Raw genomic sequence first — 28,000 nt, forward strand, 5'->3', positions numbered from 1 at the left:
GTTGGATACCATTTTTGGATTATGTATTTTGTGTAAGCATTAGAGCTTTGTGAAATGTGTCCCGGTGCAGAGAGCCAGAGCAAGGTCTATGCGCCCCCTGAGTGTAAGTAAGGGCTTAATTGGTGCGTAGACATTGGGCTGGCCATCTGCATAGTCGTGAGCTTCATTGTGACAGCTGTTAAAGAAAGATGAAAAGCTCGTCAAGCTCTTTGTAAAGCTTCTGCATGGGCCACAGGGCTCCTAAGAGAATAGATGGTCCAGTGAGTAAGGCACTTAGCCTAAGACTTTGGAAAAGCAGGTTTGAGTCCCTGCTCTGGCACATATTTTGTGGGGGACCTTGGGCAAGTTATTTAGGCCCAGATTCTCAAAGATAGTTAGATGCCTGTGTACCTTTTAGGCATCATTGAAATTTTCAAAACCACCACTCTACTGCTGCCTAACTGCATTGGCACCTAGGAATAAGTTTCAACCAGTCAGCATTCTCATAGCTGTGAAAGCCCTGATGCCACCCTACAGCTAACAAGAAGCTCAGAGCCTAGAAGGGTGGTGACTGAGGGCCACTCTAGGGCTCATTCCTCTAGGCCACACTGTCTCTCATAATAGAGAAACAGTGTCACTTCAGCAAAATGTCTCCACCACTAAGCTTAGAAATGTCAGTTGTAAAGGAAGAAAAACCTTACACAGTTTCCATTTTATTAGTTATTTGATTGCTAGCTTGTACAACTTTTATGTTGTTGAGACGAACAATACTGATTGTTATCCCTTAACATCTGACTGAAGGAGGAATTTTATCTTTACATTGTGACCAATCTCTTTGAGGTTTTTATAGCTGATGTTTTAACTGGAATAGAAACAATATGTTCAAAATCTTACTGAACAAGTGAGCTGTGAGCAATGAGCCACAAGAGGGCATTGTTGGAAGCACTAAAGTTTACAAACTTTTCTCCTTAAGAAGCTGCTTGTTTTTAAATGGCAGTTACCTAAAGGATGTAAGAATTTAAGAACATCACAGCATCTTTAAAATGATGTGTTTCCTGGCAGTGAATTCACCTAAAGATTTGTCAAATACTTTGGCAAAAAAAAAATTTTTTTTTAAAGTTTGGTCTATTAAAAATGAACTGTTAATTAGGATAATAAAGTACCTTTTTTAATGTTTCAATATTTAGATTTCTGCTTTACTATTTTAAAAAAAAAGAAAATGAACAATATAGAATAATTCGGTACCATTTCTTTGTTTCAAAATAGATGTAACTTTATCTACTTGACTCATTTACAGTAAATAATTCCCTTTATTTATATAGCGTTTCACAGAAGGACCTCAGGGTGTTTTGCAAAGTTCAGTAGAGATCAAATATGTGTGTGTGTGTGTGTGGCCTTCATATATATTTAAGGGTTCATATTTAAGACCTCATGTTATATTACCTTTTAAACAATTTTATGCCTGGTCTACACTACAAAGGTAGTTCAATGCAAGCCAACTTGCATCGACCTACTTGTGCATGTGACCATGGAGGCTGGAACTAGAGGTGCTGGGATTTGTTGCCGCACCTCTTGGCTTGAAGTGGTTTCCATTATATGCAGGGTTTCGAGTTTGGTTCAATGGCTCTCAGCACCCCCACTATACAAATAGTTCCCGCACCCCTGCACGTGATTACACTAAAACTTGTCTCCCCTGATGTAAGCACCCTATTATGGTGACACAGCATTGAGCTATGGTTGATGTACTGAGCTCAATGTGGTGCAAGTGTAGATACTGCATTATCTATGTTGACTCTAAGAATTCTCCAGCAGCTGTCCCACAATGCCTGACACTGACCATTCTGGTTACAGTTGGGAACTCCACAGCCCAGTGGTCCTAGAGACCAGAAGCCTACCTCTCCCTTTAAAACCCTGCAGATTTTTGAAATGCCTTTCCTGATTATTTGGCTTCACAAGCACACCAAGCAGATCTTTATTGGTGGGTACAGCTGCACAGTCAATTGTGCTGACTACATGCTCTAGACACACTCCAGCGTGGGGTAGACAGGAGATATTGGATCGCCTGGGCCTGAGAAGGGAAGAGGCTGTGCAGACATAGCTATGGACCAGCCATAGAAATGTGGACATCTACTAGCAGATTGCATGGGGGATGCAGGAGAAGGGGTAAAACAGGGATCAGCTGCAGTACTTGTGAAAGCAAAGAAACTTTATCGGTATACCAGGCCTGAGAGGCCAACAGTCAATCTGGTACCGAGCCACAGACCATGTTGCTTATACAAAGAACCACATGCCATTTTTGGTGGAAACCCCACCACCACCCTGCAGACCACTGTGAATACCTCCGATAAGCCCGAGACATAGACCATTGGTAGAGGAGGAAGAAGGGAGATATGCCATTGGGTGTTCCAGCTATGCTGCATGCCAGGATCTCTTGAGACTCCACTGCAGTCCAGTCAGTCCTAGCAGTCAAGCATGGGCGAGCCTGATGCAGGGAAAGAAACCTCAAGTAAGTGTGTAAATGTTTTTCCAATTACAATGATGGTGCCCCCAACTTTTCAGGACACAAGCTATTGCCTGTTTATTAATTTACTTGTAGTAGTAGCATTAGCAATACAACAGAAAGAGAGAGAGAGCACTATCTGCCTTTCATTCCCCTGTAGAGTTGGGGGCAGCACATATGGAGCAGTTTGGTTGTGAACATAGGGATGTCCCTTGAATCTTCCTGAGAGATCTTCATGAAATTTTCATGGAAGTATCTGCATTCCTCTTCCTAACATTTGTAGGGATTGCAACCTTATTTTTTCCTCTGCAGTAGGACACTTTCATGAGCCAAGTATCAGAGGGGTAGCCGTGTTAGTCTGAATCTGTAAAAAGCAACAGAGGGTCCTGTGGCACCTTTGAGACTAACAGAAGTACTGGGAGCATAAGCTTTCGTGGGTAAGAACCTCACTTCTTGCATCTGAAGAAGTGAGGTTCTTACCCACGAAAGCTTATGCTCCCAGTACTTCTGTTAGTCTCAAAGGTGCCACAGGACCCTCTGTTGCTTTTTTCATGAGCCAGTTGGCAATAACTTCAACAGGCACCATTGCAGTCAATAGGCTAGCAACATATGTGCCCGAGCAGCTTTGGGACGCCAGGAGCAACTGTGCTCTCGGTGCCTTTGTTACCCTCAGGAGTGAGAGAGCAGCCACAATCATCACCACTTGGGGGAAATGGTGCCAGTATTCAGTGCCAGTGCCCTTTACTCATAGTTTCATGCAAGCAAGCAATTTGCTCCTCCTTTCCCTCACCCCTCAAATATGCCATGTGAGTGGTGCTGTGCACAAGCATACCAAAGCAGAAGTGTCAGTAATCATGTCTTGTTTAAGACTTGAGGGAGGGAGTTCTGAATCTTAAGTTTCACTTTCCATTGTGAATATGCTGGCAGTGGTACCTCTGTGTGTTTTATCTGAGGCTGCTGCTGCTGCGACCTTGAAGGGTTTCCCCTCCACACCCATGGAATGCCTGAGCCAGATAAGGAGGAGAAAGAAGGCAGTCCAGGATGACAGGTTCAGCAAGATTCTGCAAGCCCATCCTGCATCAGACCATCAGCAGAGAGGGCCTGGAGGGTGAATATTGCAGTCTGTATGGAGAAGGAAGGAGCAGACTAGAGAGAGGCCCAGGAGTCCCAGCTGGAAAAGGAGAGAGAGATGCACCAGGACATAATGGGCTTCTCTTGCAGCAAACACAGATGCTGCAGACTCTTGTAGGCCTACAGTTCAACCATCATGGGCTTGTCCTTGTAGTCCATGGAGAACTCTAGAGAACCTCCCTACAACCTCTCCTCTATATTCCACTTGGCATCAGAGGCAACATCCCAACCCCCACCACTCCGCACTGGGGGATGTTAAGGACAACCACAGCTTCACCTACACTAACCTGAGAGAGCCACGGTTGCTGAATGTGTAGCCAAAATGGACATGAATGTTCTTTCCCTTCGTTAATAAATTAATGGAACAGAACTTAAGTTTTAATGTTTTTGCTTGTTTGTTAGTAACATTCTATTTTTTTGGAAAATAATTCATCTTTATTAGTTCCTAACATATGCTGTAGAATGCCTAGCAGTATTGAAAACATCCACTTACTGGTTATGTACAGTATGACACAACTCACAGAATCCGTGACAAACACAATGTAATAATCATAAATGTACATCAAACTCCACAAAATTAAGAGGTGCATTGACAGTGTTATATTGATAGATGTGCACCAAGCACCACACAGTCCCAAAACTACAGGGCCAGGTAGAGCACAGTACACCACAACACATTACTATGCTCACTGTTAAAATGCTCCCTGGTCTGTATAGCTCTGCACTGAGCTCTTCTAATAACCCTTGTATCTAGCTGTTCAAACTCAGCAGAAAGCCGCTCACCCTCTGCCACAGCAGCAAATTTTCCCCCTTTGCCTGAAGATATTATGAAAGACACAGCAGGCAGCTATAACCACTGGGATATATATATATATATTTTTTAAATAGAGATCCAATCTTGTGAGTAAATAATGTCAACATCCTTTCAGTTTACCAAGAGCACTGTTCAACTGCCATTCTGCACCTGCTGAGCCAGAAGTTGAATCTTTCCTTGGTGTTGTCGAGGTGGCCAATCGCCAGGGGAACAATGCGTAGGCTGGGTCCCCCAAGATCACTATTGGCATTTCAATATAATGGTAATCAGTTGGTCAGAAAAGACAGTCCCTGCTTGCAGCTGTCTGAACAGTCCTGTGTTCATAAAGATGCGAGTGTCATGCACCTTCCCTGAGCAGCCACCATTGATGTTGGTGAAGCATCCACCAACACTTGCATAACCATTGAAAAGTAGCCCTTTCTGTTGACATACTCTGGGGCAGCTGGGCTGGTTCCAAAATTGAGATGTGTGTGTCATCTATTCCTTCACTGCAGTTCGGAAACCTCATTGCTGCAGATCCATCCACTGTGTCCTGCACATTGTGGAGCATCTGTCCTGTGTAGCTAGGGTTACCATACGTCTGGATTTTCCCGGACATGTCCGGCTTTTTGGTCCTCAAATCTCCAACCGGGAGGAATTTCCAAAAAGCCAAAACATGTCCGGGAAAATAGGGAAGCATGGTAAGGGAACCGCCTCCTCCCCGGGGTTCAACTTTCCCAGCGCAGCAGCAGCCGGAGCTCGGGAAGAGGCGGCTGCGAGCTGGGATGCCGCCGGCTGGAGCCGCTCGGCTGGGGCCATGGGTGCTCGGCTGCCGGCCGGGGCTGGGCCAGACCTGATCAGTTGGAACCGGGGCCTGAGCCGAGCCGGAGCCGCTGGGGCTGTGGGTGCTCGGTCAGGGCTGGGCCGGAGCTGCTCGGTGGGGCCGGGGGTGCTCGGCTGCTGGCCGGAACCGGGGCCCGAGCCGAGCTGGGCCCGAGCGACCAGGGCTGGGAGTGCTCGGCCAGCACCGCTCGGCCAGGGCCGGGGCCGGTGGGGCCAGGGGTGCTCGGCCGGCGACTGGAACCGGGGCCCGAGCCGAGCTGGGCCGGAGTGACCAGGGCTGGGAGTGCTCGGCCAGCACCGCTCGGCCGGGGCCGGGCCAGAGCTGCTTGGCCGGGGCCGGTGGGGCCAGAGGTGCTCGGTCGGCGACTGGAACCGGGGCCCGAGCCGAGCTGGGCCGGAGTGACCAGGGCTGGGGATGTTCGTCTGCTTGGCCAGGGCCGGGGGTGCTCGGCCGCTGGCCAGCGGCCAGAACCGGGGCCCGAGCTGAGCCGGAGCGACCGGGGCTGGGGGTGCTCGGCCGGCGCCCCAGGGCCCGAGCCGGGCCAGAGCCTCTTGGCCGGCCGCCGGAGGGAGCCACTTGGCCGGAGGGGCCAGACTGGGCCGCGTCTCCTCGCGCCCAGCCCCAGCCCCCGCCCCAGCCCCAGCTTACCTGCCTGTTTCAGGCTTCCCACGAACATTTGATTCGCGGGAAGCAGGGGAGGGGGAGGAGCAGGGGGCGGAGCATTCAGGAGAGGGGGAGGAGTTGGGGCAGGACTTTGGGGAAGGGGCGGAGATGGGGCGGGGCCGAGGCCCCTTGCAGTGTCCTCTTTTTCAGGGACTGCAATATGGTAACCCTAGTGTAGCAGGAGATGGTTAATGGTCCTGCACACTTGCATTACAACTTTCCGAAATGATTTCCCACTGACCTTTAGCAATCCACAGTGCGATCACTGTGTTCTTTGGTTCTCAGTGCCATTCATTCTGGTGTCCTTGCACTGGAGGGCTGGGGGTGAGCTCGTCACACAGATCCAGGAATGAGACCTTGCACATCTGTAAGTTCTGCAGCCACTGCTTGTTGTCCCAAACCTGCATTACAATGCGATCCCACCAGTCAGTGCTTGTTTTCAGGCCGAGAGATGGCACTCCACTGTCTGCAGTTGCTCCGTGAAGGTCACCAATAACCTTGAATTGTTTTTTGCTGTCTCTTAGCAATCTGTTCTCCATGAAATCATCATGTTCCCCACTGATTTGATTCTTCTTGAGGCTTTGCAAATGCCAGAGGATCATGTGTCCTGCGCTTGCAACGTTCATGACAATAGTGCAGAGCGGTGCAGGTTTCATGCTTTTGTCAGAGATGGTGGATAGCAAGGATGGCCACGCAAGTTTGTGGGATTTTTTAAAAAAGCATGAAAACAATGAGATAGGGATGACATTATGGGAAGAGAAAGATGCATGCTGGGAAATTGACCCCTTGCTCCAGTCACCTCTGTGCGATGTTTCTGCCCCACCATGAATTGCCAAAACTTCCCAAAAGACAGTGCACTAGATGGTAGCAAGTTGCACACTGGGTTTCCTATCCAGGATGCACTGCACTGTGCATTGACACAAGCGCTCCTGATGAGTACATGCAGCACCGACACAAGGAGCCAAGTGTGCATAAGCGATATACTGTCAGCTTTATGCTGACGTAACTTGCATCAGCCAAAGTTTGTAGTATAGACATGGCCTTAGAAGATAAATTTAGTTTTAAATGGACCAACTGTTATGTTAAATTAGTAGGAATATATTTCAGGTTACATATTAACTGTTTAACTATAGGGACTCAATTTATTTTGTACAGTAATTAAAAATAGACCTAGAAAGATGACAGAAATTTACGGTCTCTTGCTGGGAAAGAGTTACATCAGTTTAAACATAACTTACCCAGAATAGCTTTCCTGTCTCAGATAATATCAACCCTGGAGAAGAAAATAAGGCCAAGATTTAAAACAACCTGAGTCTACAGTTAGTCTCCCAAATCCATATTTAGGCACCTAAGTAAATGGCTTGATTTTCAAAAGGGCTGGGTCGTCAGCTAAAAATGCAGTTTCCAGAATAGATGGCAGTGAAGAAGAGAGAGCTTCTACCCCTTCCATGGGCAGTCTAGAGCTACCCAAGGAAAGGTGAAGGTGTCTGTGATTTCATGCTACAACAGAAGGTTAATCTAGTTACTCTGTATGAATAGAATACCTTTCCCCCCACTCTCTTGCTGTTTCAGGAACGGATGGGAAAAGCCTCCCTCAGATAGACTCAGGGTTCAGAATTGGAGTTTGTTCCTGTGCCTTTATGCAAGCCATACCTGCAGGGGGATCTGATTAAGCTAGGGAGCCTGGCTGAACAGGTTCAGATACGCAAAGGTGCTAACCTGCGCAGAATGGGACCTGGGAATGCTGGTGGAAAGTAATTATTTGGTTGGATGATTATTACATTCTGGTTCTGTCTTAAATAATAATTTGTAAATTCTGCCCCCACTCGAGAATACTTGAGTCATCCAGCTTTCTAACTTTCAGAGTTTATTCTTATTGCTAATGGGAAATTATGTATTAGGTCAGGTTTGTATTCATCTTCCCTCCCAAACTCTGTGTGCTGCTGGGTGGAATGTCAGCGTCAGACATGCTCAAGTGTTTGTGATTGTGTTGCGCTCTAGTGCATTCAACCTACAGCTATACCCTACAAATTATATAAGCTCTAAGAACTGGGGGGGAGTGGCAGGAGGCAGGGAGAGAAAGGGAAGAGAGGAGAAGGATCATATTGCCCATACATTATCATCCAGATGTATTGATGTTTCACTGCTTCTCCCCCCCCCCCCCCCCCATTCAGATGCATGCAGGATTCTCTTACAAGCTGGAAAACCCTCTGTAGCTCACACAGTCTCCAAAGTACATCATCTCTGATAAAAATTACAGATTCCCCTCCTTATTCACCTCCTGATTAGGCTTAGATACAATCACTTCAGTGCAGTAGCTTCATCTGCTTGGTTATGTGTCTATTTAATATCTCTGCCCTCTGCCGGGTTTTTTTTTTTTTTTCCAAGAGGTGTAGGGTTTTTTGTTTATTACAAATAGAATCTCCTCTCATTTTCTGCAGCCTTATGCTGCTCAGTTCTCTCAGGTTGCTGTGCAATTCTATATATTTTGCAACTCCTTTAGTTCTGAGTAGTCTGCAAATGGACTGTGGTTGGATTTACCAGATAAAGGCCCAATGGGGACAGACAGGAAGTAACCGCAATAGGAGAAGGTGTTTGTTTATTTTTTAGCTTCAGCCACTAAAAGACCAGTAGCTGCTTCAACAGTGCGATAGATATAGCTCCCAAGCCCACCTGGAAGTCTTCCATGAACCAGCTTTTGGGAGCCTATTTAATATCTCTTCTTTTATTTGCTGTTATTTCATTGGTGTGTAGTTTTATGGTTAGAAGTGGATGATTTTCGTGGCATTGTCTTCAATCCTTCCACTAGGAGAATCAACGTGGGCAGCAGTATCAAATCTTCAGTTCCTGATTCAGGCAAAGTGCCACTGAAGCTTATGAAAGACTTTGAGGTGACACTAAAAAATTTTGACTCCTGTGTAGTAATTCTAAAGATCTTACAGAGTGTTGGCAGGCTCATGCAATGGAAGGTAAATTGTTCTGCTCATGACACCTACTGCACATCAAGCTGACCTGGGTGAGCATCAAGTGGGGAAGTAAATCATCTGGACTTTGACTCAAGCAAGTTGTTGGTAGGCTTTTAACATTAAAATCAGCCTTCTTCCTGTTTCGAGGTGCCCTTATTGAAACAACACAACAAATAATAAAAAAAGTCCCACTATACTGTAATAATTCATAACACTGATCTGAACACTACAGCATGAACTATTAAAAGATTCTGGGCCCAATTCTCATGTACACTGGCATAAAATGGGAGTAACTCCATTAAAGTAAATGGAGTTACACTGATGTAAAAACCAGCATAACAGAGTCATTGCGGTAAGATAAGGTGTGTGAGCTGTTTGTTCCGGCTGTGCAATCAGCTCAGCAAACTGGATCAACTGCAGTTTTTATCCCAGTCCCAACAATTCTGTGTACATGTTTTTGTAATTTTAAAAAGCTTTTTTTTCCAAGATGCAGGTTTGGAGAAAGCAAGAAGCTACTTCACAGCAGTGTGTCACTCTTTTGCAGCCTCCAGATCCCCTTTATTTGGGACTACTGTTTCTGGAAGCAAATAGAGACCAGGAGAAGAAACAGCAGATGACCAGGTAAGAAGGGATGAATGATTGTGAACTAAAACATGAGCTGCTATACTGAACACTTCTTACCTCATTGTTATATACAGTTGAACCTCAGAGTTACGAACTAAACAGCCAACCACACACCTCATTTGAAACCTGAAGTTCACAATCAGGCAGCAGCAGACACCTCCCCCCTCCTCCCCAACCCCCCCCCAAAAAAACCAAAACGTGTTAAACGTAAACTACTTTTACAGAAGGGAAAGCAGCATTTTTTTCTACATAGTCAAGTTTCAAAGCTGTATGAAGTCAATGTTCAGTTGTACACTTTTGAAAGAACAGCCATAACGTTTTGTTCAGAGTTAAGAACATTTCAGAGTTACAAACAACCTCCATTCCCGAGGTGTTTGTAAATGAGGTTCTACTGTATCTAGGTGTCAACAACCTGTGGTTGAGTTCTACTAATACTTAACATTTGCACAGCATATAATTATACATTTATGCAACATATTTTATTATGAAGAATCCCAAAATGCCCCCCCTCTCTCTCTAAACCAGGGGTGGACAAACTTTTTGGCCCAAGGGCCACATCGGGGTTGAGAAACTGTATGGAAGGCTGGGTAGGGAAGGCTGTGCCTCCCCAAACAGCCTGGCCCCTGATCCCAAGCCCCCTCCCACTCCCCACCCCTGACTGCTTCCCTCAGAACTCCCGACCCATCCAACCCCACCCTGCTCCTTGTCCCCTGATCGCCCCCTCCCAGGACCCCCCGCCCCTAACCGCCCCCTGGGACCCAACCCCCTATCCAACCCCCTCTGCTCCCTGACCCCTATCCACAACCCCACCTCCTGACAGGCTCCCCAGGACTCCCATGCCTATGAACCATCGTCTGGCATGCTAGAGATGACGCAGCGTTTGGTAGAGCGGTCCTACAATACACGTTGTTTCACTCTGACCCCACTGCCGAGGTAATGCTTGGGAGTCACCTAATTGGAATAGATATGAGCAAGCACTCTAAGAAGAAAAAACAGTTACTCACCTTTGTAACTGTTGTACTTTGAGATGTGTTGCTCATATCCATTCCAAACCTGCCCCCCTTCCCCTCTGTCAGAGTAGCCGGCAAGAAGGAACTGAGGAAGCGCTGGGTCGGCTAGGGTATATATCAAGCGCCATGAAGGCGCCACTCCAGGGGGCTCCACAGCCAACCCACTGGGTGTTGCTAGGGTAAAAATTCTTCGACGGCTGTGCAGGCGGCGCATGCACACCTAATTGGAATCGATATGAGCAAGCACTCGAAGAAGAATCAGTTCACCACTGAAAAACATCAGCTTCTAGGTTGGACAGTGACAGGCTGTACTTGGTCTTTAAAGTTCAGACTCAGGTAACCCCATGCACTGGGAAATGAAATCCCTTACCTCTGTATGTGCCACTGGAATGTATTCAGGCTGCGTAGGAGGGTAAGAAGCACTTGGGTTTGATGAGGTGGCACTCACTACTCTGCTAACTGGATTGAGACCTACAATCTGCTGAGTTCCCAGGGTTTGGGGTTAAGGGATCACCAGAGAGGCTGTAGGAAGGAAATTTACCAAAAGAGCCTTGTCGTGGAAAGATGTACCTAGTCATGAGTCATAAGGGCCATTCTGGGTCAGACAAAGGTCCATCTAGCCCAGTATCCTGTTTTCTGACAGTGGCCAATACCAGGTGCTTCAGAGGGAACAAACAGAACAGATAATCCCTGTTGTCCATTCCCAGCTTCTGGCAAGTCATTTAGCATTTCTGCCATTTCCACATTTTCTGTTATTGTACCCCCCACCCCCTTTCTGTTATTGTACCCCCCCCTCCATTGAGTAATGGGCCTAGCCTGACCTTGGTCTTCCTCTTGTTTTTAATGTATTCATAGAATGTTTTCTTGTTACCCTTTGTTTCTAGGTAGTTTAATCTTTTTTTGTGCCTTGCCCTTTCTAATTATTTGCCCACATACTTGTGTTTGTTTATATTCATCCTTTCTAATTAGAGCTAGTTTCCACTTTTTATAGGACTCTTTTTTGAGTTTAGGAACTTTGAAGATCTCCTGTTAAGCCAGGGTAATCTTTTGCCATATTTCCTATCATTCTTACACAGTGGGATAGTTTTCTCTTGTGCCCTTAATAGTGTCTCTCTGAAAAATTGCCAAGTCTCTCAAACTACTTTTCCCCTTAGACTTGCTTCCCCTGGGATCTTACCTGCAAACTCCCTGAGTTTGCTAAAGTCTGCCTGCTTGAAACCCATTTTCTTTATTGTGCTGTTTTCCCTCCTATCATTCCTTAGAATCATGAACTCGAATATTTCATGAACACTTTCATCCAAGCTGCCTTCCGCTTTCGAATTCTCAATCAGTTCTTCCCTATTTGTCAAAATCAAACCTAGAACAGTCTCTCCCCCACTGGCTTTCTCCACCTTCTAAAATAAAAAATTGTCTCCAATACATTCCAAGAACTTGTTGGATAATTGGTGCCCTGCTGTGTTATTTTCCCAATAGGTAGTGGAAGTGCTCCATCACCACCAGTTCTGTGCTTTGGATGATTTTGTTAGTTGTTTATACAAAGCTTCATCCATCTCCCCTTCCTGGTGAGGTAGTCTGTAGTAAACCCCTACCATGACTTCACCTTTGTTTTTTTAACTTTTTTTTAACTCCTTACCCAGAGACTTTCAACAAGTCTGTCCCCTATTTCCATCTCAACCTCAGTGCAAGTGTATACACTTTTGATATATAAGGCAACACCTTATGCAGAGATTCATTGGTCTTTTCTGCAAACAGCTTCATCCATCGCAAGGAAGGTCCTTAACTGTATTTTGGACTTCCCTCTGAAACCCTGAGAGCTGAAGGCAGGAAGCCCTCCTCATGGCTACCGCCATAGAGACAAAACAAGCGGTTGTATCAGTGGTATCCAGAGAAACCTGCAATGATATTCTGGCCAGCAGTTGACCATTTGCAATGATTGCCTGAAATTATTCCCTCTGCTCTGGTAAAACATGCTCAATAAAGGAATTAAACTTTGAATAGTTAATATGGTTGTATTTTGCAATGAGGGCTTTGTAGTTGGCAATCCCAAATTGTAGAATAGCCAATGAATATGACTTACGGCCAAGTAAGTGAAGTTGCTTTTTAAATCTTTGATGCCATGTGACACTGTAGTGTGAAGCTGTCTTCCACATTTGTTTACTGCATCGACCAAAAGGGAGTCAGGGGAAGGATGCGAAAATAAAAATTCCAAATCCTCAGAGAAAACAATATTTTTGTGTGCTCTCTTAGAAGTAGGTTGTATTGTCAATGGAGTATGCCAAATTATTTTTGGAAGGTCTAGCAGAGCCTCATTAATAGGTAGCGGGATGTAGGCAGATGATGATGTATGTAGAATGTCAATCAGTTTATGCTGTGACACAACCGTCTCAAGTGGAATTTTCAGAATCTGCTATCCTTTATTTCTTATGTTCTGTAAAAATATCTCTATGAATAAACAGTAATTAGTCTCCTGGCAACCTTAACCAAGTATGTTCTCTTTTTGTTAAGAATTAAGAATAAAAAATAAGTATTGGGAGCTCTACAATTCATTGTGTCATGCATGTATGATTCTTCAGTGTGTGTATGAAACACAATCATAGTCCTCCTCTTGTTAAAGTGCCTAGCATTTGAATTTACTATTTGAGGCTGCATGGGCTTCATTTGTAAAGTAGCAAAAGTTGTTCTTTTTTTAAAATCTTAGACCATTGTAAAAAGTGTAAACATTTCTCTCTTGTAACATTCAAATTGGTTTAATGTCATAACAGTAAATACAGTTAGTTTTCAAATCTGGTTAGCAAGCAGTACGCAGATTGACAGACTACACAAAAGCAGCCAACTAAGAGAGTTTGGAGGAGTGTTGTTTGTGTCATTTAATAGATTAGTGCTTTAAAATTCAATCTCTCTGATTCCAATATACCCTTATATAAATCACCCTTGATACAGTAGGGTAAAGTCTGCTTGGATGTAAAATAGTGAAGAGCCTGCCAACATTCTGAGAAATAAATTCCATGATTTGCAATTTTAAAAGCTATAACTACGTGAAATAAGATGATCTTTTCAACAAGTGATGATCTTTAGTCACAATATATTTTTAGCACCTACGAATAACTTACTTATATTTCGTTAAAGTGATACAGCTTTCTACTTATTTGCATGGAATTATCAAAAGCACTCAGCATTTCCCTAACTCTGCTCATTGACGTCAATGGGACCAGAGTTAGGCCACAATGCTGAGGGGGTTTTGTTTATTTGTTTTGGGGGTTGTTGTTTGTTTGTTTGTTTTTTGGAAATTGCATCTTTGGGTCTGGCCACACAGCAGCTGGGAGCAAACCTCCCAGCGTGAGTAAACAGACTCTTGCTCATGTGGTTCAAACTAATAGCAGCATGGAATTTGCAGCTCCAGCAGAGACTCAAGATGGCCTCCTTAGCTTGACTGCAGGGGGTTGGATGGGCTTGAGAACCCTAGCTGCAGCCCAAGCCGAAACATCCACCCTATTTTCAGGGCAGAAGTTCAAGCCCACTAATGCAAGTCTGTCTACTTGTGCTGGGAGGTTGGTAGACGTACCCTTAGGGTCTGTTGGAACTAAGGGGATCAGACAGCAAATCTGAAAAAGACCCAAAAATTGGGACTGTACCTATAAAATTGGAATATCTGGTCACCCTAGTTGGAACCAGTATGGGAGAAAGTCAGTCATCTTCAGACCACTTACCTTTCCCTTCTTAATTTTTGTACAATCAGAAACATTCAGACATGGGTGCCTAAGTATACAGTAAGGAGCCTGATTTTCTGTTGCTTAAATATTTAGACTCCAGTGCCTAATGTTCAGCACCTGTGTGGGAAAAAATAATAAGACACTTCTATAGCACTATCTATACAAATCAAAGTGCTTTACAAAGGCATTTCATTACCATGGTGATGAATATAAGTTTTAAAATGAGTATGGCAGTTAGGACCACAAGTCCATTGAAAGTCTGACTTTGAAACGCAGTCAGACTTGTGCTCCTGACTTAGGGGCTTTTCAGATCCTACTCCTAAATAAAATAGAGTGCACAGACAATCATTATACCCATCTTGCTGATAAGAAAACTGAGGCATGGAGGGTGAAAATCACCCCTATGCAGAGGACCAAATTAAGGGCAGAGATCCATGGGAGTTAGGTGCCTAAATACTTTTGACAATCTTGGCCTGAGGGAAAGGATAGCTCAGTGGTTTGAGCATTGGCCTGCTAAACCCAGGGTTGTGAGTTCAGTCCTTGAGGGGGCCACTTAGGGATCTGGGGCAAAATCAGTACTTGGTCCTGCTAGTGAAGGCAGGGGGCTGGACTCTATGACCTTTCAAGGTTCCTTCCAGTTCTAGGAGATAGGATATCTCCATTAATTTAATTTATTTGGCCTGAGTTCTTAAGTTGGATTTCAGTGATACATTGGCTGAACTGGCCAGCTGCATAAGAGTGAAAGATGGTGTAAGGGATTGGCTTCCACCTCTGAAGTTTGAAATCATGGATTCAAATACCCAGGTGGCCAGGGAAGATAAAATTGATGTATAGGAGTAAATTTCACCCAAAAAGACCTTGTCCAAGGTCACAGAGCAAGTCAACGGCAGAGCCAAAGTGAGCCCAAGGCTCTTGACTCCCATTCCAGTTTCCTATCCACTGGACCATATTTCTGCCCATCAAGCTCCAGCAGGAATACCGAAATGGGAGACAGCTGATGACCTCATTTATCTGATTCCCTACTCATGGCAGCTTTTCAGGAGAAGGAAGCCCTGAAAGTCAGGCATTAAGTATCCTCCACTCATTTACTTACAAGTGCAATATCACAAAGTACCAATCCTGGTTTCAGTTAGTGCAATTGCTGTTACAGATAAATCTTGGAATTCTGAAGTTGGGCTATTGTTCAGCAAGGCACAGAGAGGCTGAGTTCACTGGAAAAAAAGTATTAATATTACAGTAACACCTAGAAGCTACAACCAAGATTAAGGCCCCATTGTTGGTAGCACTCTACAAACAAAGTAGTAAAAGACAGTCCTTCTAAGAGCTGACAAGACACAGGTTGAGAGGGGAAACAGAGGCTCAGATAGATGAAGAAACTTGCCAAGGTCCACAGCAGGTCCATGGTAGTGCTGTAAATAGAACCCAGGTGTTCTGAATCCCAGTGCAGTACTCTGTCTACTGGCCCACACTGCCAATCATCTTTGGTTTGTACTGACATATCATCCTTTCAAATGGAGACCTTTTAAACACATGTACTCATTGGCTGAGTCCAAGCATTGCATATGGCCCACTGTTGCAATGTTTCAGTGTATCGTTATTCAATGGTTTCCATGAGCCTGGACATCCACTACACAGACTTCCTCCTCTTCCCAAACATGTTGTTGATTAGTTTGGCCATTGACTTTGACCCACTGGGTCGTCTCTTTTCCTTCACTTTGAAGTTTGTGGTGATGGTTCTTAGGACTTTCGTGAACATGGTCACTACTTCCTGACAATGTTCGGCTGCAGACAGTTCGCAGAACTGGCATTTGTTATCCATTGCCAGCTTTTGTCCTTCATCCCAGCCTACTTCTCTCATATGGCATAGATCCTGCTTGTTACCAACTAAGAATACAGCTGACTCTACCACTCTGAAATCAAAAAGTTTTTGATTAGACAAAAAGCCTTATAGAAATGCTACAGGGTACCTGCTCTTGGATGCTGCATATCCAAAGAAAACTGATAAGAAATGTTTATATTATTATATTAATTTATACCATTGAACGCTATCTAGGATCTCAGTTTGCTATAAAGCCTCCTACCACATCTGTGAGGCAAATGACTTAACCTCATTTTAGTTAGGTTTTATTAAGGCTAAAAAAATTGTTGACAGTACATTTCCCCCCCTTAAATATTAAAAAGAGTATGAAAAATATACACACCAAGGGATTAAGGTTGAGACAGTATACGGTGAAAGGGGTTGAAAATATAATTTAAACAATTTCCCAATTTAAGATGATTTCATTCTCAGATCATGTTTTATTTAGGCAAAAGCCTCAGCAGGTTATGCATCCCTAGGTCAATTTTTGTGAATACCGACACTTAGCACTCACTTTTTAAACATTTAACTAGTTAATTAATGTAATTAATTTGTGCCACTCACGTCTGAGCTAATTTAAATTATTTGCCCAAGGACATAAAGGGAGTTGATGTCACTGCCCAGGACAGAGTTGAGGAGGAGTTCTTGGTGCCAAATCCTCCCTGATTGTATCTACACTAGTATTTTCTTCAAACTTCCCATTGGTGCAGCTCCACTGGTGACAGCAATGGGGCGGGGGAGCTGTAGCATAGGCTAACTACCAGCATTTTAATCTGCACATTGTCTAATCTTGATCAGATTAGTTAGTCTTATATCACCTAGCATGACAGTATGATTTACATGTGAAACAAGAATGTAAAAGCCTAAAGTATATTGGGTTTTGGGTGGAATTGGTTATATTTTGCTGCTGAATTTACCAGCTAGTATATGACTACTTTTGTTATGTTGCTGGGTGCTATTGCTGTACGGAGTGTCATTTTAGTGGCTGTTAGGGTGCCTAGAGCTCACAGACATCTCTTTTCATACGTTAGATCGAAAGAAATGTAATATTTATAATACAACTTACCTTTTGCAAGCTGCCAGGTGGGAATCTCGTAGCCTGTATAGCAATGCCTTTGCAAAGGCAAAGGAAGCTCTGTCGCTGATGTCATACACAATGACAAATCCGTCAGCCCAGTGGAGTTCATCAGTGAGGGACAGCTTCCCCTGTCGTGGCTGAAGGCAATGAAATGCATACGACAATAGAAAGAATCCGTTACTGTTGTCACTGTGCAATATTTTCTTTCTAACTAAAACGTACATGTTTGTACAGTGCACAGCACAATGGGGCCCTGATCTGAAACTGGTACTCCAGAGAGCTACAAATAAATAATAACCATCATTGGAGATGATTGTTATAATGAATGTATAAACAGTATTTCAGAACTTTAAACCGGCCTTGATAGGCCTTAATTATCAGTAAAGTTAAATTAAATCTTACAGCCAAACTCTGCTCCCTTGACTGCAATGGAGTCCCTCTGAATTTACCCCAGGGTAACTGAGCACACAATTGTGGTCATCAGTATTTGTTTAACCCTTTTATATACATGAATGATGGGATGGATTGCACCATCAGCAAGTTTGCGGATGACACTAAGCTGGGGGGCGAGGTAGTTACGCTGGGGGGTAGGGATAGGGTTCAGAGTGACCTAGACAAATTGGAGGATTGGGCCAAAAGAAATCTGATGAGGTTCAACAAGGACAAGTGTAGGGTCCTGCACTTAGGATGGAAGAATCCCATGCACTGCTACAGGCTGGGGACTGACTGGCTAAGCAACAGTTCTGCAGAAAAGGACCTGTAGAGTACAGTGAACGAGAAGCTGGATATGAGTCAACGGTGTGCCCTTATTGCCAAAAAGGCTAATGGCATATTGGGCTGCATTAGTAGGAGCATTGCCAGCAGCTCGAGGGAAGTGATTATTCCCCTCTATTCGTCACTGGTGAGGCCACATCTGGAGTACTGCATCCAGTTTTGGGGTCCCCCACTACAGAAAGGGATTTCGGGGAAGAGGTTGCAGTGATAATCAGACAGAACTGTAATGGGCTATCTTGATTGTCTGATTATCACTGCAAATGTTTTTTCTCTTAATTAATTAGCCTCTTAGAGTTGGTAGGAGAACTCCCACTTTTTCATGTTCTGTGTATGTGTATATATATGTATATACTATATGCTCCATTCTGTGCATCCGATGAAGTGGGCTGTAGCCCACGAAAGCTTATGCTGAAATAAATGTTAGTCTCTAAGGTGCCACAAGTACTCCTGTTCTTTTTGCGGATACAGACTAACACAGCTGCTACTCTGAAATCTCCCTTAGAAGTGTTTTATTCAGGGTAGAGTTAAGGCCAGTTGTTAACATGGGGAAGTCTGTATTGTCACTATCATTGGATCTATTCTGGGAATACAGGACTTCAGTTTCCAGGGCTGTCTATTTGGCCATTGCCACGGGTAAATGAAATTTAGTTAGATGTTTTTAAATTAACCATTTAAAAGGATATTTGGGGAAACTATATAAATAGTGATTGCAACCTTTTTGCCCCTCCTATGAATTAAAAGATGCATGTAATTTTACTGTACAATGTTACATTTGGTTGCCATTAGTGGCTGTAAAAATGGAAAAGCCTTGACCAGATAGTTGTCCAATGAAGGGCTCATTCTGTAAAGTTGGAAAATGCTCAGTACAGAGAGAGTCCTGACAGCTACATGTTATAGCTACAGGAATTTCAATATTCCATGTCAATTGCTAAAAAGTGCAAAGTGTGAGTTAGCTTTTCTCCTCTCTCCTCCCTGCCACCTCACTCTTCAAAGGACTTTTGGTAGCAGTCTTGCTGTGCTCATCTTTTATAAGTTGCGCTTACCTGTGAACAAGGGTCATAAATTTCCAAGTTCATTTGCCTCCCATCCAGACACAAATGTTTAGTGTAGATGCACTCTACAAGACACATGGCATTAAAATCAATATCAGAGTTAAGAAGCAGAGGGGGGGAAAACAGGCTTTAATCGCTATACCACCAATGGAGAAATACAAGATTTGCTGTAGTGAATTAGCCCTTGGTTCATTTCATCAAGTCTGATAGCAATCCTCTGGCAGAGCCTGATGCGTTACTGGAAAGTGAATCCATCCCTCAGATATGCCCACAATGAATTGTGCAGTGCTTAATTGTGTCCCTCAGCTCATGGCTGGCCAGGTCCTATTCCACTGTGATGCCCCAATAGGTGCCAACGTGTGAGGGAACATTGTTAGAACATAGTGCTTGCCATTTGAGACAGCAGATAAGCATGCATAGGTAAATGCTTATGCATTTAGGATACTGAGTAATTTCCCCAAAATCTCTTTACAAATATTATGAAAGTTTTAGGGTAGCTAGGACATGATAGCAACCTGCATGTTGAGAAGTGATGGGAGCAGGAGCTTGCTATGATTTCAGGGTAGAGGGAATGTAAACTTGGAATCGGTTAACTTCTGATGACCCACTTATTCTATTATGCATGTTCAGCACATATGCACAGCCTTATGCAAAGTTTTTTCCTCTAGGTAAAATAGAACCATAAGGGTGTAACACTTCATTAGGTTGTTGTTTTTTTCAATAGGTTAGGTGGGTATGAGTCTTCCTCACATAAGCAGTGTTGGTTTGACCCTATCAAGTTAGAATTATGCTGGTATTATACGAGCCTGAACTTGGGTGCTGATCCTGAAAAAGCTGGTACCAGGAGTAACACTTAACTACAATGAGACATTCTAGTGCTCAAATGGAAAACCTCACAGTAGCAAGCATTTCCCTCAGTAGTGTTTGCAGGATCGAGTCTTTAAACTGTATTCTTAGAATCTGAGACATATGCCCAGATTTTTAAAATTACTTAGACGTTGCTGCACTCAGCGTCGCGATGCCTAACTGATTTGGGGGCCTCAGCCTGATTTTCAAAAATGATTCAGGCACTTAGGAGCCAAAATGCTTAAATCCCTTTTAAAAATGAGACTCAGACATTGCAATGCTGAGCACAATTCCTAAATATCTTTAAAAAGCGAGACCTAAATTTCATTTTCAAAAGGGATTCAGGCACTTAGGACACAATCCAATTGATGGGATTTAGACTACTGAGTGCCTAAATCTCTTAGACTCCTAAATCAGTTAGGTCTTGCAATGCTGACCACAGCAAAACCCAAATGCCTTTTAAAATCTGGGGCATAGTCTACATTAGGGAAATATTTTGAAAATCTCCATCAGTTGCTAGTAAGAGTGGGACAAGATGTTGCCATTATTCTAAACACCATAAAAACAACAAGGAGTCTTTTTTTTTAAAGGTCACTATTCTTGAACAAAAAAACTTCAGAAACAGACTTCAAAGAGAAACAGCAGAACTAAACTTCATTTGCAAATTTAACATCATTAATCTGGGTTTGAATAGGGACTGGGAGTGGCTGGCTCATTACAGAAGCAGCTTTGCCTCTCCTGGAATTGACACCTTCTCATCTATTATTGGGAGTGGACTACATCCACCCCGATTGAATTGGCCCTGTCAACACTGGTTCTCCACTTGAGAGGTAACTCCCTTCTCTTCATGTGTCATTATATATTGCCTGCATCTGTAACTTTCACTCCATGCATGTAAAGAAGTGGGTTTTTTACCCACAGAAGCTTATGCCCAAATAAATCTGTTAGGGCTTGGCTACACTGGCACTTTACAGCGCTGCAACTTTCTTGCTCAGGGATGTGAAAAAACACCCCCCTGAGCGCAGCAAGTTACAGCACTGTAAAGCGCCCGTGTAAACAGTGCCCCAGCGCTGTAAATTAATCCCCTCGTGGAGGTGGAGTACCTGCAGCACTGGGAGAGCTCTCTCCCAATGCTGGCGCAAGACCACACTCGCACTTCAAAGCGTTGCCACAGGAGCGCTCCCGTGGCAGTGCTTTGGAGTTCTGTTAGTCTCAAAGGTGCCACAGGACCCTCTGTTGCTTTTTGGAGTTCTGAGTGTAGCCACGGCCTTAGTCTTTAAGGTGCCAGCAGACTCCTTGTTGTTTTTGTGGATACAGACTACCAGGGCTACCCCCTGATACTTGACACCATTCTAAGCACCGTGTTGCTCTGAGCAAATCTAATCAGCACAGTATTTCAAACAGTACTGGCAACTAGCAGGCCATTTACAGTCTAGGGCTGCCAGTGTTGCTAACCTTGGGGGGAGCTGAACTGGTGTTTGCAATGGTGGGAACATTTCAAACAATTCCTGGTGCAGACAGGGCCCAGATAAATCTCACCATTCCTAGGATTCTCCTCGACTCCCAATCAGTACCACATTAGTCTTCTGGTACAGCTGCAGTTCTTACAAATATCTGGCCTATGCTCATCTATCTCCTTACCTCCTTCAGAACCCTCAAGCGAATATTTGGGATGGGAAAATTAGAAGGATCAAATCTGCAGCACACTCAAACATTGTGGCGTCCATAATTAAGAAAGAACATAAACTTTTGAAATCCAATCTCTTTTTGATTCCACTACAAAATGTTCTGGGCTGCTTTGTGGATTGCTTTTTATTTTATTCACCTCCTAGTTATAGAAGCAGGGCAAAAATTATTTTCAAACAGTGTTTGTACAACCCAAGTTTCTCTTTACAAATACATGGGTTTGTTAAAAATTTCCCTTGAAAAACAGGAGGTATTTTTTTGGTTTTTGGGGGGGGAGGGTTAAAATCACAGTACTGGCTAGTTCCCCTGTCCTGTTGAGTCCAGCTGATTTAGGAGAGTCTCAGAGACACAAAGGGCAGTTATGCACTCAACTCCTTTCCAAAGATTAGATTTGGATTGTCAATCCTTTGTGGTATAGACTTTTTGTTCTGTATGTACAGCACCTAGCACAATAGAGCATTGGTCCATGACTGGGGTTCCTAAGCACTACTGCAATCCAAATAATGAAAGTGGGGTGGGTAACTGCCCTTTGTGCCTCTGGAAATCTCCCTCTTACTGCATTCTCTTTCTCCAGGTGCTCCATAGCTTATCTATGGAAAATGCAAGTCTCTTAAGGCCAAATTTTGCCTTTTCCTGAAAAATGCCTCTTGGAACAAGAAGGTTGTTTGTAGAGAAGATAAAAACATTACTTTTTTCTATTTCTTCACTCCCTTCTTTAATTGTCTTCTCTCCACTTTATGGTGTACAGAGTTTACCATTCTTTTTGTGTCTGCTCTAGTCAAATTTCTTTAGCTCTTTGCCCTTTTTATTTCTGATTAGTACTTTACCTGGCACAGTGTGTGCTGAGTTTTACATGTTCATTTTTATACATCTGCTTTCTACATGAGTTATGTTTCTATTCTTCATATTTTATATTTTCATCAGCAACTCAAAGTAACAAACTAAAATTAAATCACTATTTTAAAAGATTATTCGGTTTCCATTTTAAAGATACTTTGTGAAACTATAATAAACCTACTTCTCCAGGTTCAAATAGCTCATCATCCACTATTCTCCTTGGAAAATTATTTCAATGAACGTATATAACCCAAAAAGAAACACTTTGATTAGATGTTAGGAAACACTTCTAAACAGAACTGAGAATTTAAAAAGAAAATTCAGGTATGTACTTGGTAGGAAATTAAAATTGACAGTTCATATTTATATGGCTTTAGTGCTCATTAGAGGTATGATTTATAGAATGCCTAAAACAAAATGCAAAGTTGCGAATGGGAACTTACCAGAATTAGAAGCATATTCTCCAATGAAACGCCTGGTTAGGAATCTCACTGTTAGGGCTGCAATACAAAACAAACTCCAGCTGAGCACATGCCTGGTTCAGTGATGGTTAACTTTATACAACTTTTGATCTTACTTGGGGAGCAAAAACCCACGACATTTAAAATTCAGTCGGGTTCTCTCCCCGGCTACACACCGCTCCAAATGATTGCCAAGGGGGAGTGTTGCCAACTGAGATTAAGTATCAGGGGGTGGCCGTGTTAGTCTGTATCTACAAAAACAACAAGGAGTCTGGTGGCACCTTAAAGACTAACAGATTTATTTGGGCATAAGCTTTCGTGGGTAAAAACCTCACTTCTTTGGATGCAGATTGGAGACCGAACACTTGAGTGATCAATAATGCAAAAGTCTGGGGGATTTAGGGGGGGAGGTGAAGATCCGGGGCTCCTAGTAGTAGTAGCACAATGGAAGAGCCAGTGTGCAGCTGGACTGGACAAATCTTTAAACAGTGCCGCTGTTTCCTACTTTGTCTTGGTGCAGAAAACCGCTGGCCATTGAGTCGCATGATCAATGGATTATTAAAAAAGTCAAGTTGCTCGAGACGCAAAACCTTACAAAACTTGGGAGGGACCCGGGTAACATGTAAATCCCACTTGTTAAATCCCCCTCCCCCCACAAAGTTAACTTGTAAGCTTACCAGACTTGCCAGCTCCTCTACTGCCCAGTACCGCGAGCTTCAGCTCACTCATCCTGAGCCAGCCGTCTCTCCAGCTCCTGCCTGAGCTCTTCAAACGGCTTCTTCAGTGCAGAGCCTGCTGTGTCTTCCAGCTGTGCTGCCAGCTTGCTTTGCTGCTGGTGCCTCGCCTCCACCCCCTGGCAATCTCTAGTGACCTGCACGCAGGGGCCCCGGCGCGCTCCCACAGCGAGCACTCCCCAAACTGCTTCCCCTGCCCGCCACTTCTTTATAACCTCCTGGGCGGGGGACGACAAGGGGAGGCAGTTGTCGATCTCTTTGTTCCTCTAGCAACGCAGCTCTGCAGACCGCCCACGCGGTGTTGCCTGCACGAAGCAGTTAGACTGGGAGTTGCCCAGGCGCCTCTTCCTTCACCTTGGCAGCGATCATCTCCAGGGTTTCTTTTCTCCCCCGGGAAGTTTCTAGTTACCGATCAGAGCAAAGGACAAGGAAGGGTCAGTGGCTGGTTGTTTTGTTTTTGCAAATGAGGCAGTCACTTCCTTTAGCGATTCTCACGCACGTGCATTTTGCAGGAGGATGTGAAAGTGACCCCCTTGGATTTGTGACGAAACATGGACATGGAACAAAGTTCCTCTGGCAAATCACATATTTATTTCTGTCTGTAAATATTTACTTTGAGCTGAAACTTGTTTGCAAATTCCTGACAACCTCCCCCATATTTTTCCTCGCTTTTTGCCCACCATACAGTAAATAGTTTGAGTCTTTGTAAAGCCAGGTGCAAAGCTTAGTAGTTGTAGCTGTTCTAAAACTCAGAAATGTTTTTATTAAGTTGTTTGCAGAGAATTTGTCTTTTGGACCAAGGGCTTTGGATATTGGTGAGGACATTAAAATAGACAATTGCACATGTATGAAAAAAAGTGGTACTAGCAATGCAAAGTAACTTTTACTAGAAACAAAACTTTAAAAAACTATTTTGACCTTCAAATCACTTTACAATCACTACAGACCTGATCCTGCAAACACTTAGGCCCATCTGTAACTTTGTCTATGTATCAGGGCGTAGCCATGTTAGTCTTTATCCACAAAAATGAGTCCGGTGGCACCTTAAAGACTAACAGATTTATTTGGGCATAAGCTTTTGTGGGTAAAAAAGCCACTTATTCAGATGCATGGAGTGAAAATTACAGATACAAGCATAAATATACTGACATGATGAAAGGGGAGTTACCTTACAAGTGGAGAACCAGTGTTAACGAGGCTAATTCAGTCAGGGTGGATGTGGTCCACTCCCAATAACTGATGAGGAGATGTCAATACTGAGAGGGAAAATTGCTTTTGTAGCAATTGCTTTTCAGTCCATGCATCTGAATTAATTAATTAATGGAGATATCCCATCTCCTAGAACTGGAAGGGACCTTGAAAGGTCATCAAGTCCAGCCCCCTGCCTTCACTAGCAGGACCAAGTACTGATTTTTGCCCCAGATTGCTAAGTGGCCCCCCTCAAGGATTGAACTCACAACCCTGGGTTTAGCAGGCCAATGCTCAAACCACTGAGCTATCCCTCCCCCCCAGTGGGTTTTTTTTACCCACGAAAGCTTAAACCCAAATAAATCTGTTAGTCTTTAAGGTGCCACCAGACTCCTTGTTGTTTTTTGTCTATGTAATAGTGTTATTGATTTCAATAAGGCTATTCAGTTGCAAAAAGTGCAAGATGGTAGTCTAATTAAGGCTCACAACTGCACTGAAGCAGAAAAACATGAGAGATGGGGAAACTAATGAATAAAAAGGGTCATTTGGCCAAGTTCACACAGTCAAGTCAGTGGCACAACTAAGAATAGATCCCTTTTCTACTTCTAGTACTGTGACTTAGCTGCATTGTTCCATCTCCATATAGAGGCAGAAGTTGGTTCAATCAAAGTTTTACTAGCACATATGCTTACAGAAGCTAATTTGTAATCTCATGCACTTGAATAATCATGAGAGCAACTTTTAAATTCAGGTTCTGTAAACATTTGCACAGAAAACCCCATTGTAAAAGTTATGAATCCATCAGGGAACAGAAATCATGCCTTAAGATTTATGTGTTCACTGACATTCACAGGTAAATAACAGTCCACATTTCAAGTAGCAATCCACGTGCAGTTTGTTCAAACTATGTAGAATTACTTTGAATAACAGTACATTAAAGAGATACAAGCTGTGTGAGGTAATATATTTTATTGGACCAACTTCTGTTGGTGAGAGAGACAAGTTTCCAGCTTACCCAGAGCTCTTCTTCGGGTCTGGGAAACTAATTCAGCCCTGGTCTACTCTACCATTAGGTTGATGTAAGGCAGCTTACATGGACCCAGTCTGTAAGTGTCTATACTAAGTTTATGTCTAAACTAGCATTTTTGTCAGTATAACTTATGTCGCGCAGGGGTGTGAAAAAAAATCCCTCTGAGCAACGTAAGTTACGCTGAGAGAAGCACCGGTGTGGACAGCACTATGTCAGCGAGAGACATTCTCCCGCCAACATAGCTACCGTTGCTTGTTGGGGGTGGTTTAATTACGTCGATGGGAGAGCCTCTTCCATTGGCATAGAGCAGTGTAACTTACCTTGCTTGGGGGCTGTATGTGGCTCAACCCCGAGCGACGTAAGTTATACCACAGTCAGGCTTTCTCTACGCTAGCACTTTTGTCTGTAAAACTTTTGTCGGTCAGGGGTATGAAAAAAGTTTCACCAACATAAGCGCCGGTGTGGACAACATTATGTCAGTGAGAGACGTTCTCCTGCCCACATAGCTACTGCCACTCGTTGAGGGTGGCTTAATGATGCCAGCGGGAGAGAGCTCTCCTGCTAGCATTGAACGGCTACACAAGAGACCTTACAGTGGCACAACTGCAGCAGTACAGCTGTGCCGCTGTGAGGTCTGTAGCATAGACATGGCCTTTTTTTGTGTCATTGCTAAACCCAAGGTGGAACAGATTGTTAGGCATAAGTAATTAACACATATTTCAAGGGACCATTCAAGATGAAGTGGCCTGTTAACACCCTTCCAGTCATAGGGGAGGAAAGATAGGTGGGGTGGGGGAAAGCAGCTGGAGGGAGGAGGGGTTATATCACTACGGGGTGTGAAAAAGCCACCCCCCTGAGCAATGTAAATTACACCGTTCTAAGCGCCAGTGTGGGCAGTGCTATGTTGGCGGAAGAGTTTCTCCTGCGAACATAGCTACTGCTGCTCGCAGGGCTCGAGTAATTAAGCCGATGGGACAGCTCCCCCGTCAGCTTAGAGCAGTTATATTAGAGAGTTTACAGGCAGCGGCACAGCTGCATCACTGCAGCTCCCCCACTGTAAACTCTCTAATGTAGCCGTAGCCTGAGTTAGTTTCCCAGATGTGAAGAAGAGCTCCGTGTAAGCTCGAAAGCTAGTCTTTCTCACCAACAGATGTTGGTCTAATAAAAGACATTATCTCACCCCCCGTCTCTCTAATATCCTGGGACCAACACAGCTACAACAACACTGCATCGTACATTTAAAGACAAGCATGATCTGTTAGCAGAAATTTTGCAAAGTAAATGAGGCAGCAGTCATAAAACAACATAATGTGAATTATTTGCTTGGCTCTAGTGTTAAGAGTAAAGAGCACCATTCACTATTGCCCTGTACAGTCATCTACTCCAATGCAAAGTGAGTGTTAAATGAACCCATTCTGAATTGGATTTGTTTTTCACTCACTCTCCATTGGTGTGTATGACAAGTGAACTGGGTCCAAACTGTTCTGTGTATTCAGTATCACACATTTTCCCATAGGTAACTCAGAATCCCTTATACATTTCCAAATGCTATGGCATCATAGACACAGGTGCCGACTTTCCAATGTGCCGGGGGTGCTTGACCCCCGGCTCTGCCCCGGGCCCTGCCTGTACTCCACCCTTACCCCCAAAATCCCTACCCCACCTCTTCCTGCCCCTGCCCTGCCCCCGCCTCTTCCCCGCCCCATTCCGCCCCTCCCCCGAGCACGCTGTGTCCTCCCTCCTCCCTCCCAGAGCCTCCTGCACACTGCAAAACAGCTGATCGTGGCAGGTGGGAAGCACGGGTGTGGGGGGAAGGACTGATCGGCAGGGCCCACCAGCAGGGGAAGGCACTAGGGGAGAAAAGGGGGGCTGATAGGGGGGCTTCTGGGGGTATTCAGCACCTACCATTTTCCACCTTCCACGGAGTCATTGCCTATGAACCTAGAAATCTGTGGGCTTTGTGTAGAACTAATGAAAATGAATTAATTATTAACCAAAGGAGAGATTGTCAATGTCCAACCAATTAAAATGGTACAAGATGTAGAAATTAAACCGAAAAGTTGTCTTTGATTTGGTTAAGTTGGGAGTTGTCAACCATTTTCACAGTGTGGACTGCAGTTCTGAGGTAAGATTGTCGCATGGACACTTCCTGCCCATTCCCAATCCCGTGGACTAGCTCTCCCTCCATTTGTAATTGATGCTATCATGTGGCAATTATAACAATTGCTTACAGCGA

General features: G+C 44.0%; 1 protein-coding gene and 1 long non-coding RNA gene across 2 annotated transcripts in view; one reads left to right on the top strand and one right to left on the bottom strand.

Annotated features, from left to right (window-relative positions):
- Positions 1 to 13,043, top strand: part of LOC135975713 (uncharacterized) — a 124,631-nt gene extending 111,588 nt beyond the window's left edge. Inside the window, exons 2-3 of the long non-coding RNA XR_010592712.1 lie at positions 9,364 to 9,497; positions 12,263 to 13,043. This is a non-coding gene — a long non-coding RNA (uncharacterized LOC135975713). The remainder of the gene's footprint in view (positions 1 to 9,363; positions 9,498 to 12,262) is intronic.
- A 198-nt stretch (positions 13,044 to 13,241) lies between these two features.
- On the bottom strand, positions 13,242 to 24,074 carry RERGL (RERG like). Its single transcript, XM_005308997.4, has 5 exons — positions 23,490 to 24,074; positions 22,795 to 22,851; positions 18,974 to 19,047; positions 17,145 to 17,293; positions 13,242 to 16,130 (listed from the first exon to the last, which is right to left on the bottom strand). Exons 1-5 carry the CDS (start codon positions 23,539 to 23,541, stop codon positions 15,848 to 15,850), a joined length of 615 nt encoding a protein of 204 aa, XP_005309054.2. The 5' UTR covers positions 23,542 to 24,074; the 3' UTR covers positions 13,242 to 15,847.
- Between the last annotated feature and the right edge of the window lie 3,926 nt (positions 24,075 to 28,000).

The sequence above is a fragment of the Chrysemys picta genome, chromosome 1, assembly GCF_011386835.1.
Source record: "Chrysemys picta bellii isolate R12L10 chromosome 1, ASM1138683v2, whole genome shotgun sequence".
Classification (NCBI taxonomy): Eukaryota; Metazoa; Chordata; order Testudines; family Emydidae; genus Chrysemys; species Chrysemys picta.

Excerpts from the sequence above, each read along its gene's own strand:
- RERGL (XM_005308997.4), bottom strand. The coding sequence starts at position 23,541 with ATGAGTGAGCTGAAGCTCGCGGTACTGGGCAGTAGAGGAGCTGGCAAG. Across the intron at positions 19,048-22,794 it reads AGAATATGCTTCTAATTCTG|AGTGCATCTACACTAAACAT; the intron begins GTAAGTTCCCAT and ends TGTGTCTTGTAG. Across the intron at positions 17,294-18,973 it reads TTTATGACCCTTGTTCACAG|CCACGACAGGGGAAGCTGTC; the intron begins GTAAGCGCAACT and ends CATTGCCTTCAG.